General features: G+C 51.4%; 1 protein-coding gene across 2 annotated transcripts; it reads left to right on the forward strand.

Annotated features, from left to right (window-relative positions):
* The first annotated feature begins 97 nt into the window (after positions 1-97).
* On the forward strand, positions 98-26,620 carry PYROXD2 (pyridine nucleotide-disulphide oxidoreductase domain 2). Of its 2 annotated transcripts, XM_017642921.3 has the most exons (16): positions 98-1,857; positions 5,906-5,925; positions 8,401-8,494; positions 8,579-8,652; positions 11,815-11,970; positions 13,874-14,027; positions 15,718-15,779; positions 15,874-15,971; positions 17,948-18,089; positions 18,462-18,596; positions 19,896-19,968; positions 20,226-20,382; positions 22,514-22,668; positions 23,359-23,465; positions 24,947-25,067; positions 25,854-26,620. In XM_017642921.3, exons 1-16 carry the CDS (start codon positions 1,731-1,733, stop codon positions 25,937-25,939), a joined length of 1,761 nt encoding a protein of 586 aa, XP_017498410.1. In that variant the 5' UTR covers positions 98-1,730; the 3' UTR covers positions 25,940-26,620. The 2 variants fall into 2 exon arrangements, with proteins under 2 accessions (XP_017498410.1, XP_017498411.1); XM_017642922.3 differs by lacking the exon at positions 11,815-11,970.

Here is a 26,620-nt window from a genome sequence, read left to right on the forward strand (position 1 = left end):
CAACAAACTGGCAAAGTCCTGGCCCCTTCGTGCCCTGCTCTGTTCCCAACTCCTGCCCCCGCCCGGCCTCAGAGATGCAGGTCGTTCGGTCCCATGGATCCCAAGTTTTGAGGTTTTTAAAAGCTTCCCAGGCAATCCTAGTGTGCCCAGGATTGAGAACCACTGCCCAAGGGGTATGGCCCCCTCTACACTAGAAGCTCCCATCCCAGAGCAGACACAAGGACAAAGACTAGCAGAGCCCCAGGACTGGGGAGTGCCCACTGCTGGGACGGAGAGAGCCGTGCGGCAGGAAGCCCCCAGCTCAGCGCCTGTGACACACAGACGGCAGCCTGGCCTCTGTGACTTCAGTCCTGAGCTGAAGTTCATGCAAAGACTGTTCTTTCCCACTAAAGGAACAGTACAGGGGACAGAGGTACTGAAGGAGCTGGAACCACACATCAGGCTAAGGTGGCAGTGAGGGACAGAGTTGTCTGGGGTGACCAGGACTGCCTTTCTCAATATCATGACTTCACTGACAGAAATGGATTGTGGAAAATATAGTTCAAGAACACAAACAGGAAAAACTAAAAGCCCACTGTGTAGGACCTACTTTTATCACCTGATACTTGCCCTTAATTTTTAGCAGCTGTATGATGTGATCTGTCTAGTATAACTAATCCCCCTAATTTTTTGAAATAATGACATGGGGTGAATATCCTGAGTCGGATTTTAGCAGAGATCTGCACACAGTGTGAACCTCTGGTGTGTGAAGGGGTGTCTGTGGCCAGAGCAGAAGGGTCCCAAAAAGCCCTCTTACTCAGAAGCAACTTCTCCCGGTTTAAGATGTTTACAAGGGGAACGGCCTGCAGGCTAATGGGCAGAGAACAAAGGAGCTCCTAAGTGAAGACAGGCCAAGAGGGTAGCAAGAAAGTGCTTGAGCTGAAGATATTTACAGATGTGATCTCTACTCTTGAGGATTCTTGGAAAATGGGAAAGGTGCCAACAGACAGAATGTCCAGACCTTCAGAAGAAAAGGGCAAGCCCCAGGAATTAGAGATGGAACTGGCCCTGAGGCCCACCTGCCACAGCAGTTAGGTCAGGTGTGTGAGCATCTAGGAGAGGATGCACGGCCCTCCCTGTGGTTTTGCTGAGGCCCGTCTCAGCGATGCTCGGCGCTTGCTTTGGCAGGTGGACTTCCTGAGCCTGCTGTGGGCATAGAGCTGCTCACCACCCTGTGGGCTGGAGGGACGGGAAGTTGGAATGCCAGTCTTACCCGAATCTCTCCTACTCAGGATGCCCCCCTCCCTACCCCCAACCTTCATCTTCTCAATGAGAAGCAGGACAGCACAGAGGGGCAGATCTCCCCCAGCCCACACACTCAAGCCCACATCCCCTTCCCAGCCTCCATGCCCTCCTGTAAAATGGGAGTTCTGGGGCTTCCAGGAGAGGCTGCATGGCTGTGGTCAACAGGCACCTGGCAAGTGGGAGCCCTGGAGAATTACAGCACGGTGATTACTGAGGCCTGGAGGCAGCACGGCCTGTGCCCAGTGAACAGGGCACACTCCACACTGCCCTGTGTGGACTCCCTGGCAGGCAGCTCTGTGGCCTTTGTTTAGTCGTGGCCCAGGGCCAAGTACTGCAGCTGACCTGCAGCTCCTCCTCCACTTCCTGCTTTCTCCCTGCTCCTCCCCCTGCCTGGGTCAGCACAAAAAGCTGATTGCAAGCAAATCCTGACCTAGTACAGAGCAGAAATGGTTGCAAGTGGCCGAGGTCTCAGCAGGGCCATGGGAGCCCTTCCCTTCCCTGCGTGGAGGCGAGCACACTGGGAAGCCAGGGGACGCCTGAAGCCCGCGTACGATGCAGTGGTGATAGGAGCAGGTAAAGCGGGCTGAGCTAGAGCTGAAAGGTGAGGGGGGCCCTTCTCCAGACCCACCCCTCCCTCTTACCCGAGCACAAGCTGGCCAGGAGTCAGAGTCAGAGGCTGGGGTGGAAAGCCCCCTGGTTTGTGAGCAGGCACCTGGGTCCTGGGACTGGCTCTGCTATGGACTTGCTGTGTGATCTGTGGCAGGTTCTTGCCCTCTCTGGGCTTGGGTCTTCTCTTCTAGAATGACTGAGGAGGGCCAGGTGAGCTCAGGGGTTTTCATGTGTCTCCCATACAATTTGTGAGTTGCCACCACAGTCTAAGAAAGCATGGTGCATACAGGTTGAAAATAAAGAACCCCGGGACAACAGACCCATGACATCTAGCCGCCCCATGACATCTGGCCACCACCACCTCCCCACTAAGGAAAAAATAGAAGTGGGTGGCGGAGATCCTAGTGCACATGCGCAGAGGCTGACTGCCCACCATTGCCTCGCCCATCCGGGGCTCTAACGCCACCGCGGGCCTGCTGCACTCTGACCCCCAAGGCTGCAAAGCCCCTTCTACTGGGTGATCAGGTCAGACAGTGCTGCCAGGCCCATGTTGCCTCTCCCACAGCCTTGGATTCACACTCATGAAAGGCCCACAATTTCGGTGTGACCTATCTGCAGCTGCGTTTACGCAGAGAGACAATAACAGGGCTGCAAAAAGATGTTCATCATGAAATTCTACTCTGGCGTTCTTCAGTTTGCACATACTCAGAGCAGCTGTGTGCCAGTAAGCATTTAACGGCCTCTCCAGGGGAAAATGTTCACATATATATGTATGTAAGTTTATTATAAATACTGAAATAAAAAGTGTAGTGCACAATTTTACAAATAAATACACAATACTCTAAATTCCAGGTAGCCAACTGAATCTCACCAAATTTCTGTGGTTTTTGCCAAACTCAGCAGTAAACCTTTGGTTGCAGTTGATGTGAGGGTAGCTCAGAAAGGAATGTTGTTTGATATTTTCATTCAAAGAGTAGATCAGAAGTGAAATAAGAGAAGCAACACGATTTTGTGTCCAAACTTCACTTCTTCAATGCTGGGAATGACTTTGCTCAACCAGATAAAATTTTTTGAATACTGGAAAAATATTTTTTCAATGTTTCGTGCTATGCATGACACAACACACTGTTAGGTGTAATCTGCATTATTTTCTCCATCACTTTCTTAAGTTTAATAATCCACAAATATTAAATCAAGCCCCTGATGAGTAACGTTTGCTGATGTCCATGGTGTACAACTCCCACATTTTCCAAGTTACCAGCATGTCGATGAATGTGAACTTGGGGGAGAGATGAGCAGTACACTGTTGTATAGTATGGCTGCTTATATGGACACAGAGAGATAAATAACCACAATACCATAGATAATAGTAAGATATTAGGAAGTGACAAGTTCTGAGTATTCATTACCTTTGTTTTTAATATAATGTATTTCATTGTAAATTTCTGTAATTTAATTTTTAACAACGGCTGAGTTTGACAACCATCCTACAAACTTCCTGGGCTCAAGAAAGCCAACTCCAGCCTCACCTGATGGGCTCAGGGAATGGACTCACTCCCCTCCACCTTTTTGCTGCCCTTTGTGACAGCCCATCCTTGCGGTCTCCTGGCAGGACGGTGAACTAGGTCACCAGATGCCTGAGCCAATAGCTCACAAATATGCTATTCTCAGGTGTGTTTTTTCCTTGATACTCTTTCTTTAATTGCTAAGCTTAACAGGAAGCCTGATTTAAAGGCCTTTAGGGCCTGAGCAAGGAACTGTGGGGCAACTTCTGAGATAAGGATTATCTCTGCTCCCTGAAGTCACACCGGTACCAGAGCCACCTTAAGATGATCCTGATGTAGTCATTTAACTATGCCTAAGAATAACCCAAGGAGCTTGTTAAAATGCAGTTCCTGTACTTGGGATTAGGACTCTGAGGAAGTCAGTACATCTAACCAATTCTCTGGGTCTGATGCAGGTGGCTACTGTCCACACATTTGAGAACCTGAGGTCAGAGCAGCTTCTCTGAAGAGCCCTGAGTGCCTGCTTACAGATTCCTGGAGTCAGGCCCGGAGATTAGCTGGGCATGCAGCTTAAGACCCAGTGAAGGGCAAAGGAGAGATCACCAGAAGCCACAGGAGGGCTCAGTCAGGAGCGGGGGGTGGCAGGGGGCGGGAGGGAGGAGGGTCCTGGGCTGTTGGAACCTTGACCTTTGTCATTTGAAGTCTGTGCATTTGTGGGCTTATGTGTGATTATTGAACTGGATCCAGTTGCCAGGAAGCCTTTATTGGTTTTCCAAGATTTATGATCATCACTAATTTAAAGACAAATAGCTATCATTTATTGAGGGTCTGCTAAGGGTCAGATACTTTACATATATTGGTAACTCTTCTCCAACACTGCAAGGTCCAGCATTCTCGCTGTTTTACATATGCAGAAGCCTGAAGCTCATGACAGGCTAAAATGACTCTCTGAGGGCCATGTCCCAGTAAATAGCAGAAGCCAGGACGAACCCAGGACAGTCTGCCTTTAATTTGTTGTACGTATTTGGGAGCATGGCTTTTCAAACTGCAGGTTGCAATCTGTTCACAAGTTACATCCAGCATATTTTTGAAACTTTCTCAAGAAAATTTTCAAAAGTATGTAAAAATAGCATATCAACCATCATTTCTTAAAATGAAATAGTCAAGTATTATTGACTATATATTAAATATTACATATGTATTATTAAATGTTATAATCAAATATGTTGAAATACAATCAAATACATATATGATGAGCTAATATGAGTTCGTGAAACATTTCTGTGAAATACACTTATGGGGGGCGGGCTCCAGGTCACAGTGTAAAATGAATGTCTCCCTGTGCATCATGGGAGCCTCTATGTGGGAAATGTAAAACAAAATCAGCTCAGCCATGAAGAAATCCCTCAGCTGGGTCATTGCTGCCTCCTATGTATGGATGTTTGTCAAATTAATGGTTGAGCATTTTACTTGAGTCAACACTGGGGTCAGATTGGTGCTCAGAGAACATAGGCATCTATTGAAACTTTAAAGATTCAGAGTGACCCTCTGTCACCGAGGAGAAACATGCGCCAAGTGTTCCAGACAAGGCCTGTGCCCCCTCCCGAGAACAGCCACGCCTGTTCTCTCCCCAACAGGGATTCTCCATCAGCAGCTGCGTTTTGTCCTGAGAGTAAGGGAAGAGGAGGAATCACAGCCCAAGGGCCTGGGTGCTGGGCCAGCGGGTCTGAAACCACCTGCATCCGACTGACCTGGGCACTTGGGAGAAATCCGTTCCAGCTCCCTGCCCCCCAGTCTGCTGGGAGGCTCTGGGGAGGGGGCTGGGAATCGGCATTTACATGAGTTCTCAGGTGACCCTGAAGCTTCTCAAAGCTGATGTGGAACATGGGATCCCAAGCCAAGTTCAGGGCTCCTAACCCAGGGCAGCCCTCCTAAAATTCTCAGAAAGAAACTTTATAGGAGAGAGAACTTTGCTCAGTCAGCGGGCATCCGTGAAGCACACCTACTTATTCGAACGCACTTCAAAGCTGTGCTTAATCACTTCGTTTTGAACGCTTCCTCTTTATCTTGGGAGCCTTTATATTATGGGGAGCACAGGCGACAAAGACAAACCTATGTGCCGAAAGCCTCCTGGGGCACTATTGTGAGTGAACGAAGCCCAGCAGACCGAGGCCTCATGGAGTCGCTGTCATCTGAGGACTGAATCTCTCCTTGCCCCTCCTCAGCAGGGAGCCACTGGCCAAGCCAGGGTGACACCGGACTTCTTTTAAGTCAGGGCAAGAACCAGGGTTTTCTGACTCCCCACAGACAGGATGTCTTATGGCATCAAGCTAGATGCTGCTCCAACATCCAGGTACAGGTTGGGGGGGTGTCCCCCCAGTTTCTGCTACCTCTCCAGGATCTTCCTGGGCATGGGGACAGGGATGGGTGACTACACCCCTCAAGGAATGTGTCTGTCTGCCTGCTGGTCACTGCTGCCTTCCTCCCCTTTCCCCGTCTCATTGCAGGACACAACGGGCTGGTGGCTGTGAGTACCTCTGCTCTGCCCACTTCACTGGCCCCCGTGGTGTGTGGCTCTCGGCAGGAGTATAAGGAAGCCACAGGATGAGGTCCCTGGGAGAGAAGGAAGGCAGGCTAGTCTCCTCTCCCTGGTGCCGACCAGTGGGGAGTCAAAGGGGCCCTGCAGCAGTCAAGGAGGATACCCGGGCTCCCTCTCCTCTCCTCTCCTCAATGCATGTGGGTTTCCCCATGACCTTGAGAGTCAGGGAGCTTTCAGAAATGAGATGATGCAAAGGTGGGGAAGTGTACAGCTGGTGTAGCCTGGGAGACATGCTGGAGCCTGGGGATCGGGTCCCTGGGGCTGGGCGGGGCCCTCTGACTCCAGATGATGGGCATCCTTGTGTCCAGAGCCCTGTGCTCCCCAGCTAGGTCTAGGCCATGTGCCCACCGGAGTAGCCAGCAGCTACGTGGTCCTGAGGCAGGAAGCCAGTCCAGCAGAGGCTAACACAGCTGGCTTCTAGGCCCCAAGCTAAGCTGGGCCAGGGTTACCCTAAGGCCGTGCCTCCCCGACCTGAGTCCGTGTACCTCTGTGGGGCATTGGTGTGCTAGAGGGTGTTCAGGCCACAAGACTAACACAGACCATCTTCCTGGAGCAGTAGCAGCTCCAGAGAATCAGTACAGAGGGACTTAGCTGTGGGGGAGTGTAGAGCTGCGAGACTTGTGTTAAATCTTAATTCCTTCCCCAACATAACCAGTTTTACTTGAACATTTTACAGGAGTCATTATGTAATTCAGCTGATCAGTAATTTAAAACATTGATTTTATATTAACATAAACTGAGTTCATCAACCAGCTCTGCTATTTTCTGTCTGGGAAGGTGAAAGTGGCCTGAGCCACGGAGAAGATGCAAAGAGGCAGCGAGCCCACCTTCCCAGAACTGTTGTGAAGCAAACAGACACTGTGCTTCAGCGGCCTGCCTCTCGCAAATGGCGACTTATTATTGGAGGTTCCCGGCCTGAAAGAGGCTGGTGTCACTGCCCATCAGCCAAAGCCCCAGGCACACCCAGGCACACCCCAACCCTAATGGAGCGGTGGGGACCCGGGGAGAGCGCACGCCCTGGGAACCGTGTGGCCTCAGCCAGAGGGTTTTAGGGAGCGCCTAGCCTAGGATTGGGCTCTGGGTGGGTGCTCTGGGGGAGGGTAAGGAACTAGGGGTTTGGGCTCGATGGAATGCTGGCGGGGCACGGGAACAGCCCTGGGAGGCATCGCCATCAATCTCACCTGCAGGGAGGGGACTAGCACAAGGACTAGCAGGTGCTGAAGGAGCCGCCCCTCCTTTGGGTGGAGAGAAGGGCCATCGGCCTTCTGTGGGCTGCCCAGAGACCTGCTTTTGTGCTCAGACAAAATTGTGAAGTGAGCTTGATCCGTCTCATTTCCTGAAGGCCGCGGACTGCCCGTATGAGGTTGCTGTGCGGGCCCCCTTATGTGGAGCCAGAGAGTCACACAGCTCACCTCCCAGGGCCCAGCCAGCATCCGAACGTCAGGCTCCTCTTTCCTTCTCACTAGGGTGTGTCAGAGCTCCAGACAGTCTGGGTTCTCTGCTCTTCAGCTCAATGAGCCTGGTGTGAGCTAGTAACCTCATGGAGCCTCAGTTTCCTCAGCCATGAAGTGAGGAGAATCCCAGTGCCTACCTGTGGGGTGCTGGGGTGGATTGAATGAGGTGATTCACTCAGTGCTGGGCATGGAGGAGTCGGCAAGTGAACTTTAAAAAAATCTGACTTCTGACCTACACTGTCCCTGCTACAGTGATGGTAGCACCAGTATTTTAGGACTGTAGACTCAGGACTAGTTTGATTCAACAAATATTTATTGATTTCCCACCAAGTACTAGAGAAAGACTAACAAAGACCCTAGTTGCATTTGTTCCCCCAAATGAAGCTGTGCTCTGATCACAGCCTCACTTATTGACCACATCCATGTGCCAGGGACTGGGGTGAACCCCTTTGAGGGACCAGCTCGGGGAACTCTCACAGCAGCCCTGTGAAGCAGGCAAATGGGCATAATGATCATGAGCCCCAGCGGGTGGAACATGCTGCCCATGAAGGAATGAAGCTAGATGCAATGGGTACTGAGGCCGCCCAGCAGAGGGAGAGAGAGAGAGGAGTGGAACCCAAGCGGCCTGGCTCGGCAGTCACGAGGTGGGCTCCTGTGCTGCCTCTCGGGGCTGGTGAGGGGGGAGGAGGCTTGCCCCCCACCCAGAGGAGGTCCGCATCCCGGGCAGGCCTGGGCAGGCAGGGAGCAGTATGAATTTACAGAGGCACCTGGGCCTTGTGGGAGGGAAAATCACCTTCAGCTGGAAAGTAGAGACAGTAGCAGTCATGAGGCATCTTAGAAGATATCTAAGTAGGAATTTATGGAGGAAGCAAAAGGAATGGCATTCCCAGAGATGGGAAGAGCTTAAGCCAACAGGAATGAGGTGGGGGGCGGCCCTGTGTGCCCCCAGGCGGCATACCTGCAGAGACTGGGGGTGAACACAGCAGTCTTCGAGAGACGCCATGTGATCGGGGGTGCGGCTGTCACGGAGGAGATCACCCCAGGTGAGCCCTGAGAGGTGGGGGCCGGGGGTGGCAGGGGCAACCACTGGTGATGCTGGTGACTATCTTCATCTGATTCTGTTGCAGGGTTCAAGTTCTCCCGCGCGTCCTACCTCCTCAGCCTGCTGCGGCCGCAGATTTACACCGATCTGGAGCTGAAGGTAGAGTCCCCGTGACCTGAAGCGAGTGGGGCTTAGTTCCATCTTCCCAAGCAGGGGCAACAGCCCTCTGTCCTGTGCCCACGGTAATTCCTGGTCCCTGAGGTCTCTTTTCCGTCTGAGGGCCGTCTGCCCTGCACGGCCTCCTTGGCGCATTCCCACGGATGGATTTGCCTAGCACTCAGTGTCTTAAAAATCAGGAAACTTCACATAAAAATCAGACCTCTTCTAAAGAATAAGCCTTGTCAACAACAGGCCGTGTTCTCACACACAGCACTGGCTGGTGTCTTAGCTGGGGCCAGGGTCCCCAGCTCTGCTCTGCCACGTCACTTCCCAGGATCTACCTGGCAAAACTGCCTCAGGATGGGAGCCCAATTTCTGTCCTCATTAAGCTTTAGCTCCTGATACCATTCTTGGTGGCCTGAGCAGGAAGTTGAACCCCAGGGACTTTCACCTCTTCTGAGCCCTGTGCTGCCTTGATGGGTCTTGAGAGCTCCCAGGCCGCCCTGACTTGGTCCTCTTAGTCAGCTGAACATTGATCTGCAGGTTCGCCCAGCTCTGCCCCGACCCTTTCAGGTTCCTTTCACACCTCACCGCCTCTTTGTTAACTCAGTCACCATGTTCCTGGAGCCCATTTGGCTTCTACCTGTTTGGTGCCTCTGTCACCCACCACTCAGGGAGAGGGTCATCTATGCCATCTGTACAAGAAGCTGCATGCACTTTAGCCCCAACTTTGCTCTAAGTGGAAAGCTGGAAATTAACAGGACTTTCAGCCACTTTTGCCCATTAAAGGAATTATTCTTTGAGGCCCTGAGAGAGAGCAGGGTAGGGAGAGAGAGAGAGAGAGAGAGAGCATTTGTACCAGCCAGGACTGGGTGAAATCTGGCCAAGGCTTTGAATAGGTCTGTGATCCTCAGTCCATACCAGACCATAGCTGAAGGCAATTTGCAAATGCACCCATTATATATATGGCAGGTGCAGGGGTGGAGGTGTGTGGGTAGACCTTCCTTTTGAAAAAATCTAACTTATGAAAATTCAGGAACACAGAGTAGAAACTTTCAAAAGATTATTCTCTTTACAAAAAAAGTTACTGATTTGAAAATGGAATTGTCATAAGGTCCATTTAACTAGACACTCCCAAGTGAATTGAGTATATAATTTGACCTCTGACCTTGGGCTTCATTAATAGGTATATGGTACTCAAATCAAGGGAGCAGACAGTCTTGCTACATGATGCACAGACTACCCTCAGCTGGAATTTGAGCACCTTATTTTAACAGGACATTGACAACCTGGAGGGGATCTCTAAGAGGGCAACTAAAGTCTTTCTAAGAATAGTCTATTCCCAAACAATAAGGACCATTTATTTCACCCGTGTCACATATTGGGCTGTAAGCTTTAATGCTCTATTAACTGATCTTCACCTGTGAGACAAGAACTGTTAGTGTCTGCATTTTGTGATGAAAGAACTGAGGTTCAGGGAGATTAAGTTCTTACCATGGAAATGACAGAGAATCTGAACTGGGTCTAACTGACTCCTCCCTGTTCTTGGGCTATGCCTGCCGCTGCAGGAGCTCTACCTGCAGCTCTGGCCAGGGTGGACCCAGCATGGGGTTGAGATTGCAGACTCTGGCCAGTTTAGAGTTCATCAGCTGAAAGCCTTAGCCTTGTGCTGCCTCATCTTCCTCATCCGTAAGATGGGGGTGGTGAGAGTGCCGACCTCCTAAGGCTATTGTGCTGGTTAGTTTGTGGGCTAATCCTATGCCTAGCGGTGTTTGCATTCACCTCAGTAGAAAGCTCAACCTGAGGCAATCCTGCCATCTGGAGTGTCTCTGGTTTGGGGAAACTTCAGCTGTAATTGTTGGAAAGATCTGTTTTGGTTTCCTCATGCTTTCCTAAAACTTCCACTCACAGATCTTGCATCTGTCCTCTGAAGTTGTACCTTGTCTGCAACACAACCCTCATTTATTCAGTGGACAGAGTAGGTACCGGCTGCGCTGTGTGTACATGCTGGGAATATAGCCCTGAGCGAAAGAGACCATGGCCTGGAGCTCACAGAGCTTACATTCTACCTGGGAGGATTGTGGGAATCTAAGAATGTAATTAGCTAGGTGGTGAAACGTGCTTCTGAGAAAAATAAAGCAGGTGAGGGCAAGGAGTGCTGGGGTGGTCAGGGAGGCCTTGCTCTCAGGCGGCGTGTGAGCAGGGTTCTCAGACTGGTGAGGGGGTGGGCCAGGGATCTGGGGAAGGACATCTCCAGAGGCCAAATTCATCAAGGTGCCTACATGAAATAGGTACAGCTTTTTGCATGTCAATCATATCTTAATAAGGTGGTTTAAGAACAAAGAAGTCTCTAGTGAGAGCAGTAAATCTTATTTGGGGGGAAACACAGGCTCCTCTTGTTTTGTCTGTTCCTCCTTTGAAGATGTGGATGTGCTCTAGGAAATTTCTGTGTCCTAGTCCAATATTTGAAAATCAAATCATATTTTAAATGCATCAAGGGAACTTCCATATAAAGTGACCCTGAAGTAAATGAGTCTGCAAAGTAAATAAAATTTTTTATGTGAATAATTTATCTACCTTGTAAGTATGGATTTCACATAACCATTGCCTTATTGTGTCTTTCTAAGTTTTAATTATTTATTTCTGAAGTGGGGGCAGTTGGAGACTAGTGCTGAGAGCCAGGGCTTTGGAGTCACAAAGATGTGGTTTTGAAACCCATATCTGCTTCCCATTGTGAACCTGGACAAGTTGATTCACTTCTTTGAGTCCCCTGTTGCATTTGCACGGTGAGGATGATACCGAGTTGTTGTGAGGTGATCACTGTAGACCCTAGGACAGTCCCTGGCTCAGGGTACCAAGGTGTGTGGCCTGGTGTGGTGCGGTGTACAATGGGTAGTCTAGTACGTGTGCCCTGTTATGGGGTGACATAGTGTGATGCAGCATGGCATGGGGTGGCATCATGTGGCAGGCAGTGCTGTGGTCCACCATAGGGGGCCTGGGCAAGAGGGATTTTTATACACTTATATTAAAAAGTAGGAACCAGGACCACATGCCCTGGGAACCTGTGTGCAGGCACCTAAATGGGCACAAACACAATCCGAAAAGGGTCAGGGCAGAGGCCACCAATCCCTTAAATATTGCTGTGCTATCCATGTTCTGCAGAAACATGGGCTGAGGATTCATCTCCGAAACCCCTACTCCTTCACCCCCATGCTGGAAGAAGGCACAGGGAGCAGGCTGCCAAGGTCCCTTCTCCTGGGCACAGACATGGCAGAAAACCAGAAGCAGATTGCCCAGTTCTCACAGGAGGATGCCCAGGTAGGGGAGTAACCAGCGGTGGCCCTCCTCCCTCACCAGCCTGGGGGCAGCTCTTGAGTGGAATGGGGCCTGGTTGGAGTTGTGCTAGAGCATGTTTTCCAAAGGCCACAGGGGCTTGGACAGACTCCCTCCTGCCCTAGCAGGGCTCCAGTCTCTGCTAGCCTTTGATGCCAGGCACTGTGAAGAGAAGGGGATGGAGGACAGTGATTAAGACCAGAGGACCCTGGAGACCCTCAAACCTGTGTGTGTGTGCAGTGGGAAGCCACTGCTCAGGTGGAACCTGTGTGCGTGCAGGGGGAGGCCACTGCTCAGGTGGAACCTGTGTGCGTGCCGGGGGAGGCCACTGCTCAGGTGGAACCTGTGTGTGTGCCGGGGGAGGCCACTGCTCAGGTGGTCTCTACCTGCTGAATTTCAGAAGGGAACCCACTGGTGCACACTTACACTGTGTGCACTTTCTACCTCTCCTGCTTTCCGACAGAACTCCAATTGGGTGTCAGTGTTACAGCACATGGAAGCCAAAAAGAAGGATGAGGGAGGATCAGAGATAATTGAGGATGGAATGAATCAGATCAGGAATTTGGGACAAGACAGTTGTAATAAGTATTCATTTAATTTGACATCAATCCTCTGGCAGCCCACGGCAAGAAATTATCCTTGATGGCACACAGGTCTGGTGAAAGGAGGTACATACATATGATGGAAAATGCACATATTTTTCTTGGGATTGCTTTATAAAGAATTCACTGGGAAGCTTTGTGTAGAGGAGTCATGGAATAATGTAATGGGCCTGGTGTGATTGGTTAGCAGATATAGAAAGATCCTTTGGCCATTTTTTGTACCAAGCTGAAGGCATAGCACTAACTTCTCACCTGGGGAGCTTTGCTTTTTGAGGTGCTCCTCAAGTGATTCTTTGGTGCAGCGAATTGGGGACCACTACCTACACCCTCTCCTCTGAATCCTGCCCATCTCAGATGCATTAGAGAACATTCGGAACAAGGCTGGGCCCCAGAGCCCATAGGTCAGTGGCTGTGACCTTGCATGCTAGTGACCACAGGAGCAGAAGGCAGAAGACACATCCCAGTTGGAAAGTAAGGGGGCCCGATTCTGGTGTTGTCTTGGCACATTGTCATATTAAATGAAGGCCTGTGAAAGAGAAAGCTGTTTAACTGCATTTTTATCAAGACCTCTCATGTGTCCTTCAACACAGAACTTTTCCTTATGTAACATTTAACTAAAATCCCACGGGTATATCCACAAGTATAGATGAACCAAAAATTAAAAGCTCCAGGCTGAGAATCAAGAGAGGGCCTCGAGTGGCCCAGCACACATCCGGCTCCTGTGACCCTTCCAGGGAAGGAAGGGTGGCACCATAACCAGGCTGAAGAAGTGGATCCTGCCCCAGGTGCTGATGGAAGGGATGGAGGCTTCTACTCCTGCTGTGACGAGAGGACATGGGAGATGTACAGACCAGGACAGAACAGTCAGCATGTTGGAGTGCAGGAGAAGAGAGCTTATTTTACCAGTAGTTCATGGAAAGACAGGACACAGAGAAGAAAGTTTTAAGTGGCTTTGGCTTATCACTGAGACCACATCCTAGGATACTTGCCAGTCTTGCGTGGCTGAGGGCTGTTCCTGGCCAGAATGAATCACCTGTTGCTAGTACCACCCCAGTGGCTTTCCTACTGTTCAGGATCTCTCTGACCTCCCCTAGTGTTGACGTCAGCACAGTCCTAGGACTCAGCATAGCAGAGCCAAGCCATGAGGCCTGAGGTCTGAGCTTGAGGCCATCAAGGCTCAGCTGAGGGGCAGCTGGCCACATGGGGGCAGCATTCAGGGCAGAGATCAGGGCAATATCCTTGTGGGATTCTAGGCAATGGGACCTTGACTTTGGGTTCTCTTCCAGGCCTTTCCCAAATATGAAGCATTCATGAATCGTTTAGCATCAGCCATTGACCCTCTGCTGGACGCAGCCCCTGTGGACATGGAAGCCTTCCAGAGGGGCTCCCTGCTGCAAAGGCTCAAGTCACTCTCCACCCTCAAACCCCTGCTGCAGGCAGGTAAGACCAAAGTGCAGGCATCCAGGCACAATGAGTGACCTTCTGAACCTCCAAGGCAGCCTGCCGACTGCCATCAATTAGTAGGAGCCGCCTGGGACACTTCAGTGAAGTCTCAGCATGACACCTGCCCACCCCCCACCCCCCCGCAAAATAGAGCCTTAGACAATGACTTATGTTCAAGTAGCTCCTTCTGAAGGGTGATCCCAGGGAAAGGAGGAGGAAAACTGGAAAGAGGAGAGTCAGGCTCTGCTACTGTGCTGGCCACCACTGTGGGGGGCAAGGTGCTGGATCCTACCTCTGAGAAGGCCTAGGAAACACTCAGGAGGACCATTCCCAAGAGAAGAAAGGGGAAACACTTATTTATTGGGTTCTGTCCTCTACTGGTCAAAGGCTGCCCCATGGCATATTAACTCCAACCTGGAGCTGTGCACCCATGGGTGTCAACTGGGTTCCCACAGGTGTCCTGTCATGGTGCCAGAAGCCCCAAGGAAGAATGAAAAGGTCTGAGGCAAGATGCTGTCAGGTTACACTATAAATCTGATGGAAGCCTTCATGGAGCTTCGATCACCATAGCCATGCCTGGAATAAGAGACAGGGGCCAAGATAGTATGAAGAGATGTCTGCATACGAGAAGGACGCCAAATTTGGGCTTGGTCAGAAAAATTCTGTGATTAGTTAGTGATGTCTGCCATGGGTATGAAGGGAAATTTCACCAAGCATGCTATTATTTTCTACCATTCCTTTAGCTTATAAAGACCAATTTAGCTTCTATATTCTAGAAAAATAGTCAGTTAGCTGTGGTCACAAAATTGCTGCATAACAATGACAGAACTCCAGTGGCATGTACAAATAAACATTTATTTCTCATGTATCTGCACTGTTCAGCCAAGCCCTTCTGGGCTCAGCTGATCTGATCTGGTCTCACACATGTGTTTGTAGCTGGGGCAGTTCTGCTCCAGGGGCCTCTCACTCACCCTCCTTTTGGAAGTCACAGTCCAAGCATGGCCTCTTTACAGTAATGGCAGAAGGCAGGCACTGATGTGCAGGCCAGTTTCAAGTTCACATCTGTAAGCATCCCACTGGCCAAACAAATCACATGGACGAGTCCAAAATCAGAGACCAGCGCATGTCAGCCCAGCTAGTGGGAGGCACTGCAGAGTTACATGGCAAAGGCGTGTGGGTACAGGGAGGGGTGAAGGATTGGAGCCCGTCTGTCACAAACGCCACAAGGAGACATTGCCTCTCAGATTACCAATCCCAGGAGCTTCATGCAATAAACATTTACTGGTCAACCACTGTGCACTAGACTCTAAGCTAGGCACTGGGGCTACAATGCAGAGAGACCCTAATTTCTGCCCCCCAGGCCTTACTGCCCACTTACTCTCTGAGATAGTCTGAGTCAGCGTTGAAGGGATAAAGTGGCCAGGCTGGCTGCCTCCTTGGTCCAGGCCTCACGAAGGTCAAAGTAAGAGAATAAAAAATAAGCTAAAAGTTTTCCCAAAATAATTCTAACAGCTAAAATGTATTAAATGCCTATGAAATTGCAAATGCCTTACATATCTCATTTAATCCTCATAATTACTCTTGGGGGCATGAAAAATTACTCCCATTTTACAGATAAAGAAACAGGTATTACAGATAGGAGCATTTCCTTCTTGCCTGTCTCAATTTAGGTTATGGGTCTTTTTAGGCCGCATCCTGGGAGCCCAGCTGCCGCAGTATTACCAGGTCCTCGCAGCCCCAATTGCCAAGGTGAGGGGCTCCCCAGACTCAAGCTGGACCTTGCAGCAAGGGGCTGCACCTTCCAAGGCTCCTAAGCCCTTCCTCTGCCCTTTGGCTGTCCCAGGTGCTGGATCAGTGGTTTGAGTCTGAACCTCTAAAAGCCACTCTAGCAACGGATGCTGTGATTGGCGCCCTGACAAGTCCTCACACTCCGGGGAGCGGGTGAGTGCGGGTGGTGAGTGGGGGCAGCAGGAGTTGAGCAAATTCCACAACAAGAGTGGTGACAACAGCTGTCAGTCATTGAGCTCGCCCCATGAGCCAGGCAGGAGGCCAAGCGCGTCATGCACAACTCATTTAACCCTCAAAGCAAAATCCCAGGGTTGTGGTTCAGAGGAGGGAAGTGTCTTTGCCCTAAGTCACCCAGCTGGCAGTGGCAGAGCCAATTTCCAGTCCAAGCTGGCTGATCCCCTAAATCCCCCTTCTCAGCCACTATTTCCTAATGCTTCAGTAAGAAAAGCCTCTCCTATTATGATATCTCAGCATGAATGTCTTCCCACTCTCCTTCTTGTTCTCTCTCTCCTCTTTCTGTCTCTTCCCACGAAGCCCTGTAGCCCCTCACTCTCCCACTGATCCTTTCCCTGGGTTCCAGGACAGCGCACATAGACACCTTCCTGCAGGTGAGAAGCTGCCTTTCCCTTTGTGAGGGGGGAGGAGGGGGTGTTGGCAGCTGATCCGAGAGGGGGCAGTCAGACACAGCAAAGCCTGTAGCTGTGGTTTGGCTTAACAAGCACCTCATAGGAGCAGGAATGAGGGGGCTGTGTGCCTGTGTGTTGAGACAGAGGATGCTGCCAAGTGCTGGGCCACTTCCAGTGCACAGGACATGCAGCTAGAAGCTGTCAACGTGGCTTTCCTCTCAAGGAATGAGAGACCCTTGGAAACGGAACACACATTAAGCCAGCCCCCAAATCTCCAAGGCCAGGGAGAAGGGGGTTTGGCAGCAGTTGCCACACCTTGAGCAAGCTCTGTGATCAGGCTGCTCGTTTGGGGCTTCCAGCTGGGGCCTCCCATCCTTTTCTCTGTGGGTCCCTGGGAGGCTGAGCTACTGCCCAGCTTGTGAAATGTATCTTTAAGCAATTTGTTTCTTCATTAATTCTTCCAATGAATATTGATGGAGCACTTGTCTGGCTAGGTGCTGAAGACACTGTAGTGAATGGAGCTGAAATCCTAATGGTAGAGGTAGATTAAGCAGTGATAATGGAGGGCTGAGTGCTAGATAGGGAAGGGAAGCAGAAAGCAATGTGGTCTGCAGTCAGAGAAGCCGCCCATGGGAGAGACATGTTCAGTCTGAGACTCTGAGGACAGGAGGAGTTAGCTCAACGGAAGACGAGGGAGGAAGGGGGTCCTAGGCTGCTGGGCAAGTGCTGGGAGCTGGGAACAGGCCATGCGGCTCAGTCACGGGACTAGCAGAGGTTTGCTTTGGTCGGAGTGTGGGCTGTGCGGGGAGCTTGGTGAGGGAGGGGGCTGACGAGGAACAGGAGCCCCGGAGGCCACTTTTGGGGCCAGGCCATTAGCCAGGAGCAGCAGTGAGCTGGTGGGGGCTTGGAAGGAAAGCCGTAAGAGGAGCAGAGCTGGGTTTTGAGATTGGGCTCCAAGTTCTGTGCAGGGAGGGGTCTGCAAGGAAGAAAGAGCGGAAGGTGATCCAGACTGGAGGACATTCCTGCATCCGGGTAAGGCAGAGAGTGGCCTGGGCCAGGGAAGAGGCAGCAGGGAGCGGATTGCCCTTCAGGAGGCAGCCTGATTAACGCTTGACTGGATGGAGATGGCGAGGGACTAGTAGGAGTCAAGGCTGACCCTTTGAAGGCTGTTGAAGGCTGAAGGAGCCATCACCGGGTTGGGGAAGAAGGAAGGACAAACGGGTTGGGGAGGGGAAAGGGTTTATGCTGCCTACCTGCCGAGGAAGCATCCAAGTGGAGACATCTGAGGTAGTGGTGTTCGGGCTGGGGCTCAGGAGAGCAAGAGCCGCAGGCTTAAGGGCCGCCGCAGGCTTGTGGGCACTAAACTCTGCCTCAGACTCATTTGCGTGTGGAGAGGATGTAGAAGGGGAGGGAGGGAGGTGCTAGACAGGAAGGACTAGCAAACCTAGGACCCTGGGGAGATTCATCCCACCTCCCGCCATTGATTCTGACCATCGTCCTCAGGTATGTGCTGCTTCATCACGTGATGGGGGGCCTGGAGGGCCTGCAGGGGGCCTGGGGCTACGTCCAGGGAGGCATGGGTGCCCTCTCTGATGCCATTGCAAGCTCAGCCACTGCACATGGAGCAAGCATCTTCACTGAAAAGGTGAATCATCTGCCCCCACCCCCCGATTATTAGCAGTGATCCCAGGACAGAACAAAATGTCAGATTCAGAAGATCCCTCGTTTACTGATGCTACAAAGTGGGGCTCGGGACCCAGGGGCTAAGGTTATCCAACCTGTTAACGGCTGAGCAGCTATCAAGCAGGTCCTATTTCTTCTGACCACCTCTTTGAATTTGCTGGCCAATAACCCACATTTGGGCCAAGCCTTTACGTCAGAGGGGTGGGCTAAGGCTTTACCAAATTGCTGCTGAGCACAGCGGGGTGGCTTCCGGCTAAGGAAGCTGAAATCCCCCAAGATCCAACCTGCATTCTCTTCCTGGGGGGTTTCTGGGCCTCATTCCGGTGGGCTCTAGACGGTGGCTAAGTTACACGTGAGCAGTGGAGGGAATGTCCAAGGAGTGGTGCTGCAAGATGGCTCAGAGGTGAGGAGCAAAGTGGTGCTGTCTAACGCATCTCCGCAGATCACCTTTTTGAAGCTGACACCACAGGTGAGGCCTGGGGGTGGAGGTAAGAGGTCTGCCAAGGGAGGGTTGGAAAGTAGAGGGCCTCAGAGGAATCAGGACTACGTCAGGGTCGAAGATACAAATGTGAAGTCTTTCTGCATGTAGGGAAGCCAGTCCTTCTCTCCCTGACCTAACAGGCAGGTAGCAAACAGGGTAAAAGCCTTATAGGTGAGGAGAAAGGTCCGGAGAGATGAAGTGACCGAGACCATGCAGCTGGCCATCAGTAGAGCCAAAGCTAGAACCCAGGTCTGTCTTTCAGTCCAGAGTTATTTCCACACCTTCTCTACTATGCTGATTTCTTCCAACTCTAATTCTGCTGTCTGTGTCAATTAGCTATTGCCGTATTAATGCTGCATAACAAGCAACCACATAATTTTGCACATATAAAAAGAAACCCTGATTCAGCACACAGAGCTGGAAAATTCAACTGATCTTGGCTGAGTTCGGCTGACCTGGGCTCACTCGTGCACCTTCCATCAGCTGTGAGGCAACTAGCAGACCCTGCTGGTCTTGGCTGGCCTAGCACACGTACCCAGGGGTTGGTTGACTATGGCTTGTCCAGGATGATTGCTGCCAGAATGACCCAGATGACTTGAGTGTGCTCCATGTGTCTCTTATCTGCCAACGTGCTAGTCCAGGCATGTTCTCAGGGTCTGACAGAGGACAAAAGTGAGCAGACTCAATCATGAAACCGCTTGTCAGGCTCCTGTCTATATCCTGTGCTAACTTTGGCCTTGTCTCTTGGCCAAGCCCAGAGCATGGTGAAAGCGTGTTACACAGGGGAATGCACAGGGAGGTGCAAGGGCTTGGGGTAATTTCTGCAACTGACCGTGCCTTGCCTGTCCCCTAATGATAAGACAATATGTATATGAACACAGAATTCCCAGCCATTCTTAGGACTATTCTTGAGCACAAGGCACCACTTTTCTGAGTGATAAATCCAAAAAACATTTGTCCAAAAGTATTCTGTCAACAATTCTGAGATAATCAAGGCTTCCAAGAGCTTACAGACCAAAGGAGAAAAGAGGCCTGCAGCCCACTGGCCATATCCAAAGCGGGAGTTGCTGCAGGCCATTTATAGGCAGGCCTACTGGCAAAGCAGAGGAGGTGGTTAGAGCTGAGCCAAAGGGGGTCCAGGAAGCCTTCACAGAGGAGGTGGTTTGGCTGAGCTCTGAAGGATGGGGAGGACTTCTGGCCATAGAGGTTGAGGACCAGTCTGGGCAAAGGAAGAAGGCAACCACCTGGGGCTTCAGAATCCTCAGGCCGCATGGAACCTTCTTCCAGGAGTGGCTTCCTGAGGAGTTCGTGGAAAGAATCTCCCAGCTAGACACCCAGTCACCTGTTACCAAGATCAATGGTAAGGGGCACAGCAGGGCAGAGCTGGCTCTTTTGACATTATTGGAGTGAGAAATCTCCAAGTCTGGGAAAAACTGATCTACATCATTATTTCTATTCCCTGACCTCCAGCTTACCCCTCAACTCAAAGGTCAAACACTTTTTCATAATCTTTCTTCCCAGTCTACCACTTGGGTGAGCAGGGTGATGGGTACAGAAGGAGTTCCTGGGGGCTGGGGACCCAGGCTTTGGGCCCTGACACCCCCTTGTGTCCCTCAGTGGCTGTCGACAGGCTGCCCAACTTCCTGGCAGCCCCCAATGCTCCTGGGGGCCAGCCTCTGCCCCATCACCAGTGCTCCATCCACCTGAACTGTGAAGACACGCTCCTCCTCCATCAGGCCTTCACAGATGCCATGAGTGGCTGGCCTTCCCGCAGGTGGGTAGACCTGGCCTTTGCATCCCCTGGATATTCTTGCACATGGGCCAAGGAGTGGTGGTGATGGTCCAGACACTGCAAGACTGCCTCTTCCTCCTGGTGTTCAACATTCACAGTGACCTAGGGTCTGTCTAAGGCCATACTTAAGTTCTAAGGGTAGGAAAAGCATCCCAGGCAAGAAGTCTGTGGGCTGGGGCAGGTAAGGGGTGGGACCTCGTCGGTAGGGAAGAGTAGGATGTGTTTGGCCCCAGGTTAGCAGATGGGGTGAAGGACTGCAGAAAGAAGATCACCAGCATTTGGGAAGAACTGGAGAGAGTCCTTCCTGGGAGAGAAAAGGAGTTTCTCTGATTTAGCAGCTCATCAGAGGACACAACCCACCTAAGTCCTGCATTCTGTATTCTGATAAGTGAATTCTTATTTCTGATAAGCTGTCCTCATATAAAACTTCTGAAACATTTCCCACCTCCCACCACAGCTGTTCCATCCTTCTGGGAACAGGCAGGGATATTATAGGAGCATACATCATTCCATACCATCAACTGTCCACCAACACTTGTAAAAAACCTATTCTGTGCCAGGCGGTGTATTAGGTAGGGCTAGGTGGGGGTGGATCAGACAGGAGCATGAAGCAGACACAAAGCATATTATAGGACAGACATGCAAATATTCATAGCATGAGGTAAAGAGGATGAGTGCCCTGGGGGAAAGGCGGAGGGCAAAGACCATTATCCATAAATAATTGGGGGCTGCTACTCTGTGCCAGGATTGGTTAAGAGATCAGGGCACAGTGTAGCAAGCAAAATCAGCACTGCCTCTGCCCTCAGGTCACTGACTTTCTATGGTGGAAGACAAAATAACCAACACACTGATGATACAGAGAAAGGCAGGTCAGGGGAGGGGAGGGTTTACTAGTCTTTATAAGGAGGTCAGGAAAGGCTTCCCCGAGAACATGATGCTGAACAGAGACCCACAGGAAGTGAGAATGCAGGTCTCGTGGATATCTAAGAAAGAACATCCAAACAGAGGGAGCATCAGGTGCAAAGGGCCTGAGGCAGGAACGTGCTGCTGTGCTGGAGGTACAGAGATGAGGCCACAGTGGCTGAGAAAGAGAACCTGGGAGTACAGGGTAGGACATGGGGTCAGGGAGCGGCAGCTGCTACATCTTACTGGGCCTTGTTGACCACTCCTAGCTTTGTAGAGCCTGACTTGTATTTTAGAAGGACCACTCTGGCCACTGTATGGAGAAAAAGAGCATCTGTTGCAATTGGTTGCTATGCAAGGGAGAGAGGATGGTGGCTTGGACCAGGCTTGGGGCAGTGGAAGTGATGAGAAGTGGCCAGATTCTGGGTATTTGCAAGTGAAGCTGGCAGGATGTGCTGTTGGACAGAAAGTGGGGAAGATGGTGTGTGGAGGGATGAGCAGGAAAGGGAAGGAACAGGTTTTAGGCGTTTGGGTTTGGACACTCTATTTTAGAGATTCTTACTGGGCATCCAAATTCAGAGGACACCTTGCAAGTAAAGGATATGGGGAGAAGGGGCATTTTGGTGGCCTTGAAGGATGTCATATTTGGAGATCAAAGGGAAAACATGCTCCCTATAGAAAAGGTGGTGTAAACAAGGAGGAGGGGCAGGAAACAGTTCATGATTCTGTTGGGTGTCAGGCAGCCCCAGCAACTCTGTTTGGCTTGGACTGCTCAGGAAGAGGTAATCAGACAGGGGTAGGCATGGCTGAAATCCGGCTACCTCAGCACCTGCCATCTTAGGCCTGGCCCCATCACTCATCTGGGTTGTCTGTCGGACCCCAGAGACATCTGAGACCCTGGTTCGAGGAGAGGCAGTGTGGTGGGGACAGGCCCTGCATTTAGAGCAGGGCTGGGTGGGACCAGAGACCCTGGGCCTGGAGGCTGGGCCGGGGCTCACGGAGCTCTCAGGGGCGGTCTGGACTGGCTTGGTGGTCCCTGAGCTGGGCAAGCTGACAAACACCGGGCCTCACAGAGACAGTCAGCTGGCCTTGGTGCCAGCTCATCCCAGGCCTTCATTTTCCCCCAGTCATCTCAGAGTGGCGCCCAGCCCCTTCCCTCAGGGCAGCAGCTTTTCTTCAGCCTGACCCTCTCTCCTTCCCCATGTCGCAGGCCTATGATTGAGCTCTGCATCCCTTCCTCGCTGGACCCCACCCTGGCTCCCCCTGGCTGCCATGTCATCTCCCTCTTCACTCAGTACACTCCCTACACGCTGGCTGGAGGCAAGGTCTGGGATGAGCAGGAGAAAAACGCTTATGCGGACAAAGGTAAAGAGGGCTAGACCATCCCATCTCCAGAGGGACAGCTGGCCATGTGGCCCAAATGGACCGCTCCGCTCCTGACTGCCCTTTCAGGGCCCACATCTGCAAGTCCTGTCCCAGAGGGAGAGAAGCACCCCAGGGAAGCTGAGCCGACATAGTGAACGCCTGCTGGGGTCAGGCACTGGGCCAGAAAGTCAGAAAGACACAGTTCCTGCCCCCATGCTGCTCACAGTCCTGTGAGGGAGGCAAATAGGAACCAATCTTACAGTAAATGTATTGCGTGAACCAAAGGAGGAAGCTGTGAGCCAGACAGGCAAGGAGGGCTTTCCAAAGGAAGGGACGTTCGCACTGGGTTTTAAAGGATGAACAAGAGTTGGCTAGAGAGCAAAGGGCGTTCTAAGCAAAAGAAAGTAACTTAAGCCAAGCAATGAGGTGAAGAAAGTAACTTTGTGTTTAGGGTTGGAATGAAGAGGCAAGAAATAGGGCTAGCCTGAGACTCATGTGCCTTTGTAATGAATTGTTTATTTGCCTGTGGACTGTTTTTGGGTTTTGCTTAATGAGATAATTTTCATATGATTAAAAAAACCCATTTAAGTGTATAGCTTAATGAATTTTGGTAAATTTCCCAAGTTATACAGTCATACCTCCTCATTTTCCTCCTAACACCGTCTTGTTTCCCTGCCATTTGGTACCCAGTGTTCGACTGCATCGAAGCCTATGCCCCTGGCTTCAAGGCCTCCGTGGTGGGCAGAGACATCCTCACACCGCCTGATTTGGAGAGAATCTTTGGACTTCCTGGAGGGGTGAGTATAATCTGGGGGTCCCTCATCGCCTTCCTCTTGCTGCACCCCCACTCCCTGGCCTGCCATCAACTTTCTTGCCCCTCCACTCCCAGCCTTTATTGGGAAGGGAGAACAGGGGCAGAGACCTGGTGGAAAGGGGGACAGAGAAGGGGTCAAATCTGGGCAGTGAGGGAGGAGTGAGCAGGTACAGACAGCAGAGACAGCGCCTGCAGAGGAGGTACCAGGGTGAGGGCCCTTCTGCCTGGCAGCCCCATCAGCCTCTCCCATCTGGCTTCTCCAGAGGGAGCTGCCCTCTAAAGGCAGCATTTCCTCGGACTTCTCTCTGCTTTATCAAAACTCACTGAGCCTGCAGGCCGGGGGGCCAGTTAGGAGGCCGGGTCTGGCACAGCAGCCGCTGGTTTCCTGTGGCTATTGGTCACATAAATGTGACTAGGCCAAAGTGAGATGAGCTGTGAGTGTGAGGTGTACACCAGACTGCAAAGACAGTATGAAAAAAATGTAAAATTAATTAATTTTTTTACTGATCACATGTGAAACTGATGTTTTGGATCCATTGGGTTAAATAAAATATATTATTAACGTTAATTTCACTAGTTTGTTTTAAAATTTTAATGTGGCTACTAGACAATAAGAATTACACATGTGGCTCACGTTATATTTTTATTGCACCACATTGGTCCAGGTGTAAAGAGGGCGGGGCCGTGGGAAGGGGAAGGAACGGGTGGACGTGGAAGGCGTGGGGTGGGCCGAATTGAGAAGTCTTAGTGACAGGTGCGTGTGAAGAATCTGGCCTGGAGACCAAGGAGAGGATGGTGGTGGTGTCCACAGAGGCAGGAAGATGGGAGAGGAGCAGGCTTGAGGGAAGACGGCAGCTTGGTTTGGGACACGTCGAGGGTCAACAGGAAGAACATCCTGTGGCGATGTTCAGTGGGTGTCTGTCTTCTCGTCCAGACCTGGCCCATAGGCCTGGCCTGCCCCTTGTCCCACACTGCCTCCCTCCTCAGCTCGTGTGACCCAGGCCTGTGGCGCAGACCCCAGCTGGGTCCCAGTGCCCCTCGTCTGCCGTTAATGTGGTTCTGCTGCAGCTTGGAACCCCAGGGCCATTTTCAGATGGGTGTTTTGGCCAAAGAAACATGTGCCAGCAACTGAAATAAGTCAAATTCCTCTATTTTTCAAACAGAATGACAGAGGTGCATAGTCCACAGCAAAACCTCTAAAATCCCCCCTTTCTTTCCATTCAGTTTCCCCATGCTCTGACAGTGCTCCCCGCCCTTCCTTTTCCCTGAAAAATGCCTCTGGAAGACTTACCCCAGCCCTGGGATGTGTGCCCATTCTCTCTCTCCCTCCCTTTCTGCATCATGAGAACCAAGCAAGCATCCTGGAGGGAGGGCCTTCCTGGGAGGACGGGAGGGGAAGAGACACAGAAAGGCGGTCAGGCCGCCCCCTCCTCATGCCAGTGACTGTGGCCCTGCCTCCCGCAGAACATATTTCACTGCGCCATGGCCCTGGACCAGCTCTACTTCGCCCGCCCTGTGCCCCTGCATTCCAGCTACTGCTGCCCTCTCCCTGGCCTGTATCTCTGCGGAAGTGGGGCCCATCCAGGTGAGTGACCTCAGCCCCTGTGTGGGTGGTGAGGGCTGGCGGGACATCAGAGGCTGGCAGGCAGGGGAACAGGATTAAAACTGAGGAGGCAGAGGGCGGGGGAACAAGAACTCCCATGAGAACAAGCCATCCCCATATTCAGGATTCTCCTTGCAGGAAACAAACAGGTGCCACCGCCAGCTGGCCACCCCCTCAGGCTGGCTTGCATCTCCTCCTCATGAAGTCTGACATGTGTCCCAGAGGCATCTCTCCAAATTCCAATTTTGAGTTTTGAGACATCCCTGTCCCTAAATTCCCCTTCCATGTTTTAGGCCAGTAAGGATCAAGCTTGATCCTTAACATTTCTCAATTGAAAAATTCTACCCTGTGCCTAGTCCAAGCCTACCTGACCTCACTGAGGCTGTGTTTTGTGCTGACCCTTTCTCTGAGCTGTGTGGGCCTTGGCTTCCCAGAAGGGTCTGTGTTTCCACATCATCCCCCTCAAATCCTTAGTCTGGCATTTTAGTTTCATGTGCTGAGAGGCTTGCCATCCAGCACATAGGCTCTTGGATTGAGAAGAGGCGCCTGGACTGTGCGCCCGGCGCTCTCCCCAGAGCTCTGATGCAGGAAGCCTGGCGGGGAGCCCAGAATCTGTGACAGTCCTGCGGTGGTGGCCCGCAGGGAGCGCCACCCTGCACGCATCCCCAGTCTGCTTGCCAGCAGGCTCCTCTGCAAGCCCCGCCCTGCCTGCGCCCTGGGGGCGGGGCTTCTGAGTGCTGCTTGCGTTCATGGGAGATTCCGTTCCAGGAGGAGGCGTCATGGGAGCAGCTGGACGCAATGCAGCCCACGTGGTCTTCCGGGACCTCAAGATCATGTGGAGCCGAACTGACTGAGACCCAGGCAGAAGAATCCACCCTTGAAATTTAAGTTCCCATTGGGTCAGCTTCCCAGGACAGGAGTTGAGGCAGGCAAGTCCTCAAGCTCAAGCCACTATTTTAGAAGAAATACACAAATTACATTTGGTACTAGTTAACCTTGTAGCCATGACGTCATGAAAGAACTGGTTTGGTTTTTTTAAAAACAATGTCCTATATAGTTTGCATTTTTTCCTATATATTACTAGAATAAGTAATAATTACATTTGACTGTGTGATAATAGGTGGGATAAACTTGTCTGGGATGCTCAGTATTCCCACATCAGCTCCAAACAATCCATTTGACCAGCAAGCATCCCTTTCTCACTGCTGGGCCTCCACTACCAGCCAACTGGGGGACTGCTAGTGAGGCCCAATCTACTGCTGTCACATTCCTGGCAAACTGTAGGAAAAGATCCGATTCCCCAGAGGCCATGGGCCTGAACATTGGTTGGTATCTCAAGCCATCAAAACTGCCAGTCAGGCAAACAGCAAAGATGAGTGCGAAGTGGGAAGGGCTGGGGGCCATCTGGGTGCCACATTCCTGACTAGAGTCTTCAACTTCCTACTTCCCATGAGCTGTACCTGTCATATCACTAAAGCCTGTCAGTATAAACTTATGTTATTCTAAAGTGAGCTGTGTTGTCCCTCTTAGAAAGA

The sequence above is a fragment of the Manis javanica genome, chromosome 7, assembly GCF_040802235.1.
Source record: "Manis javanica isolate MJ-LG chromosome 7, MJ_LKY, whole genome shotgun sequence".
NCBI classification, from domain to species: Eukaryota; Metazoa; Chordata; class Mammalia; order Pholidota; family Manidae; genus Manis; species Manis javanica.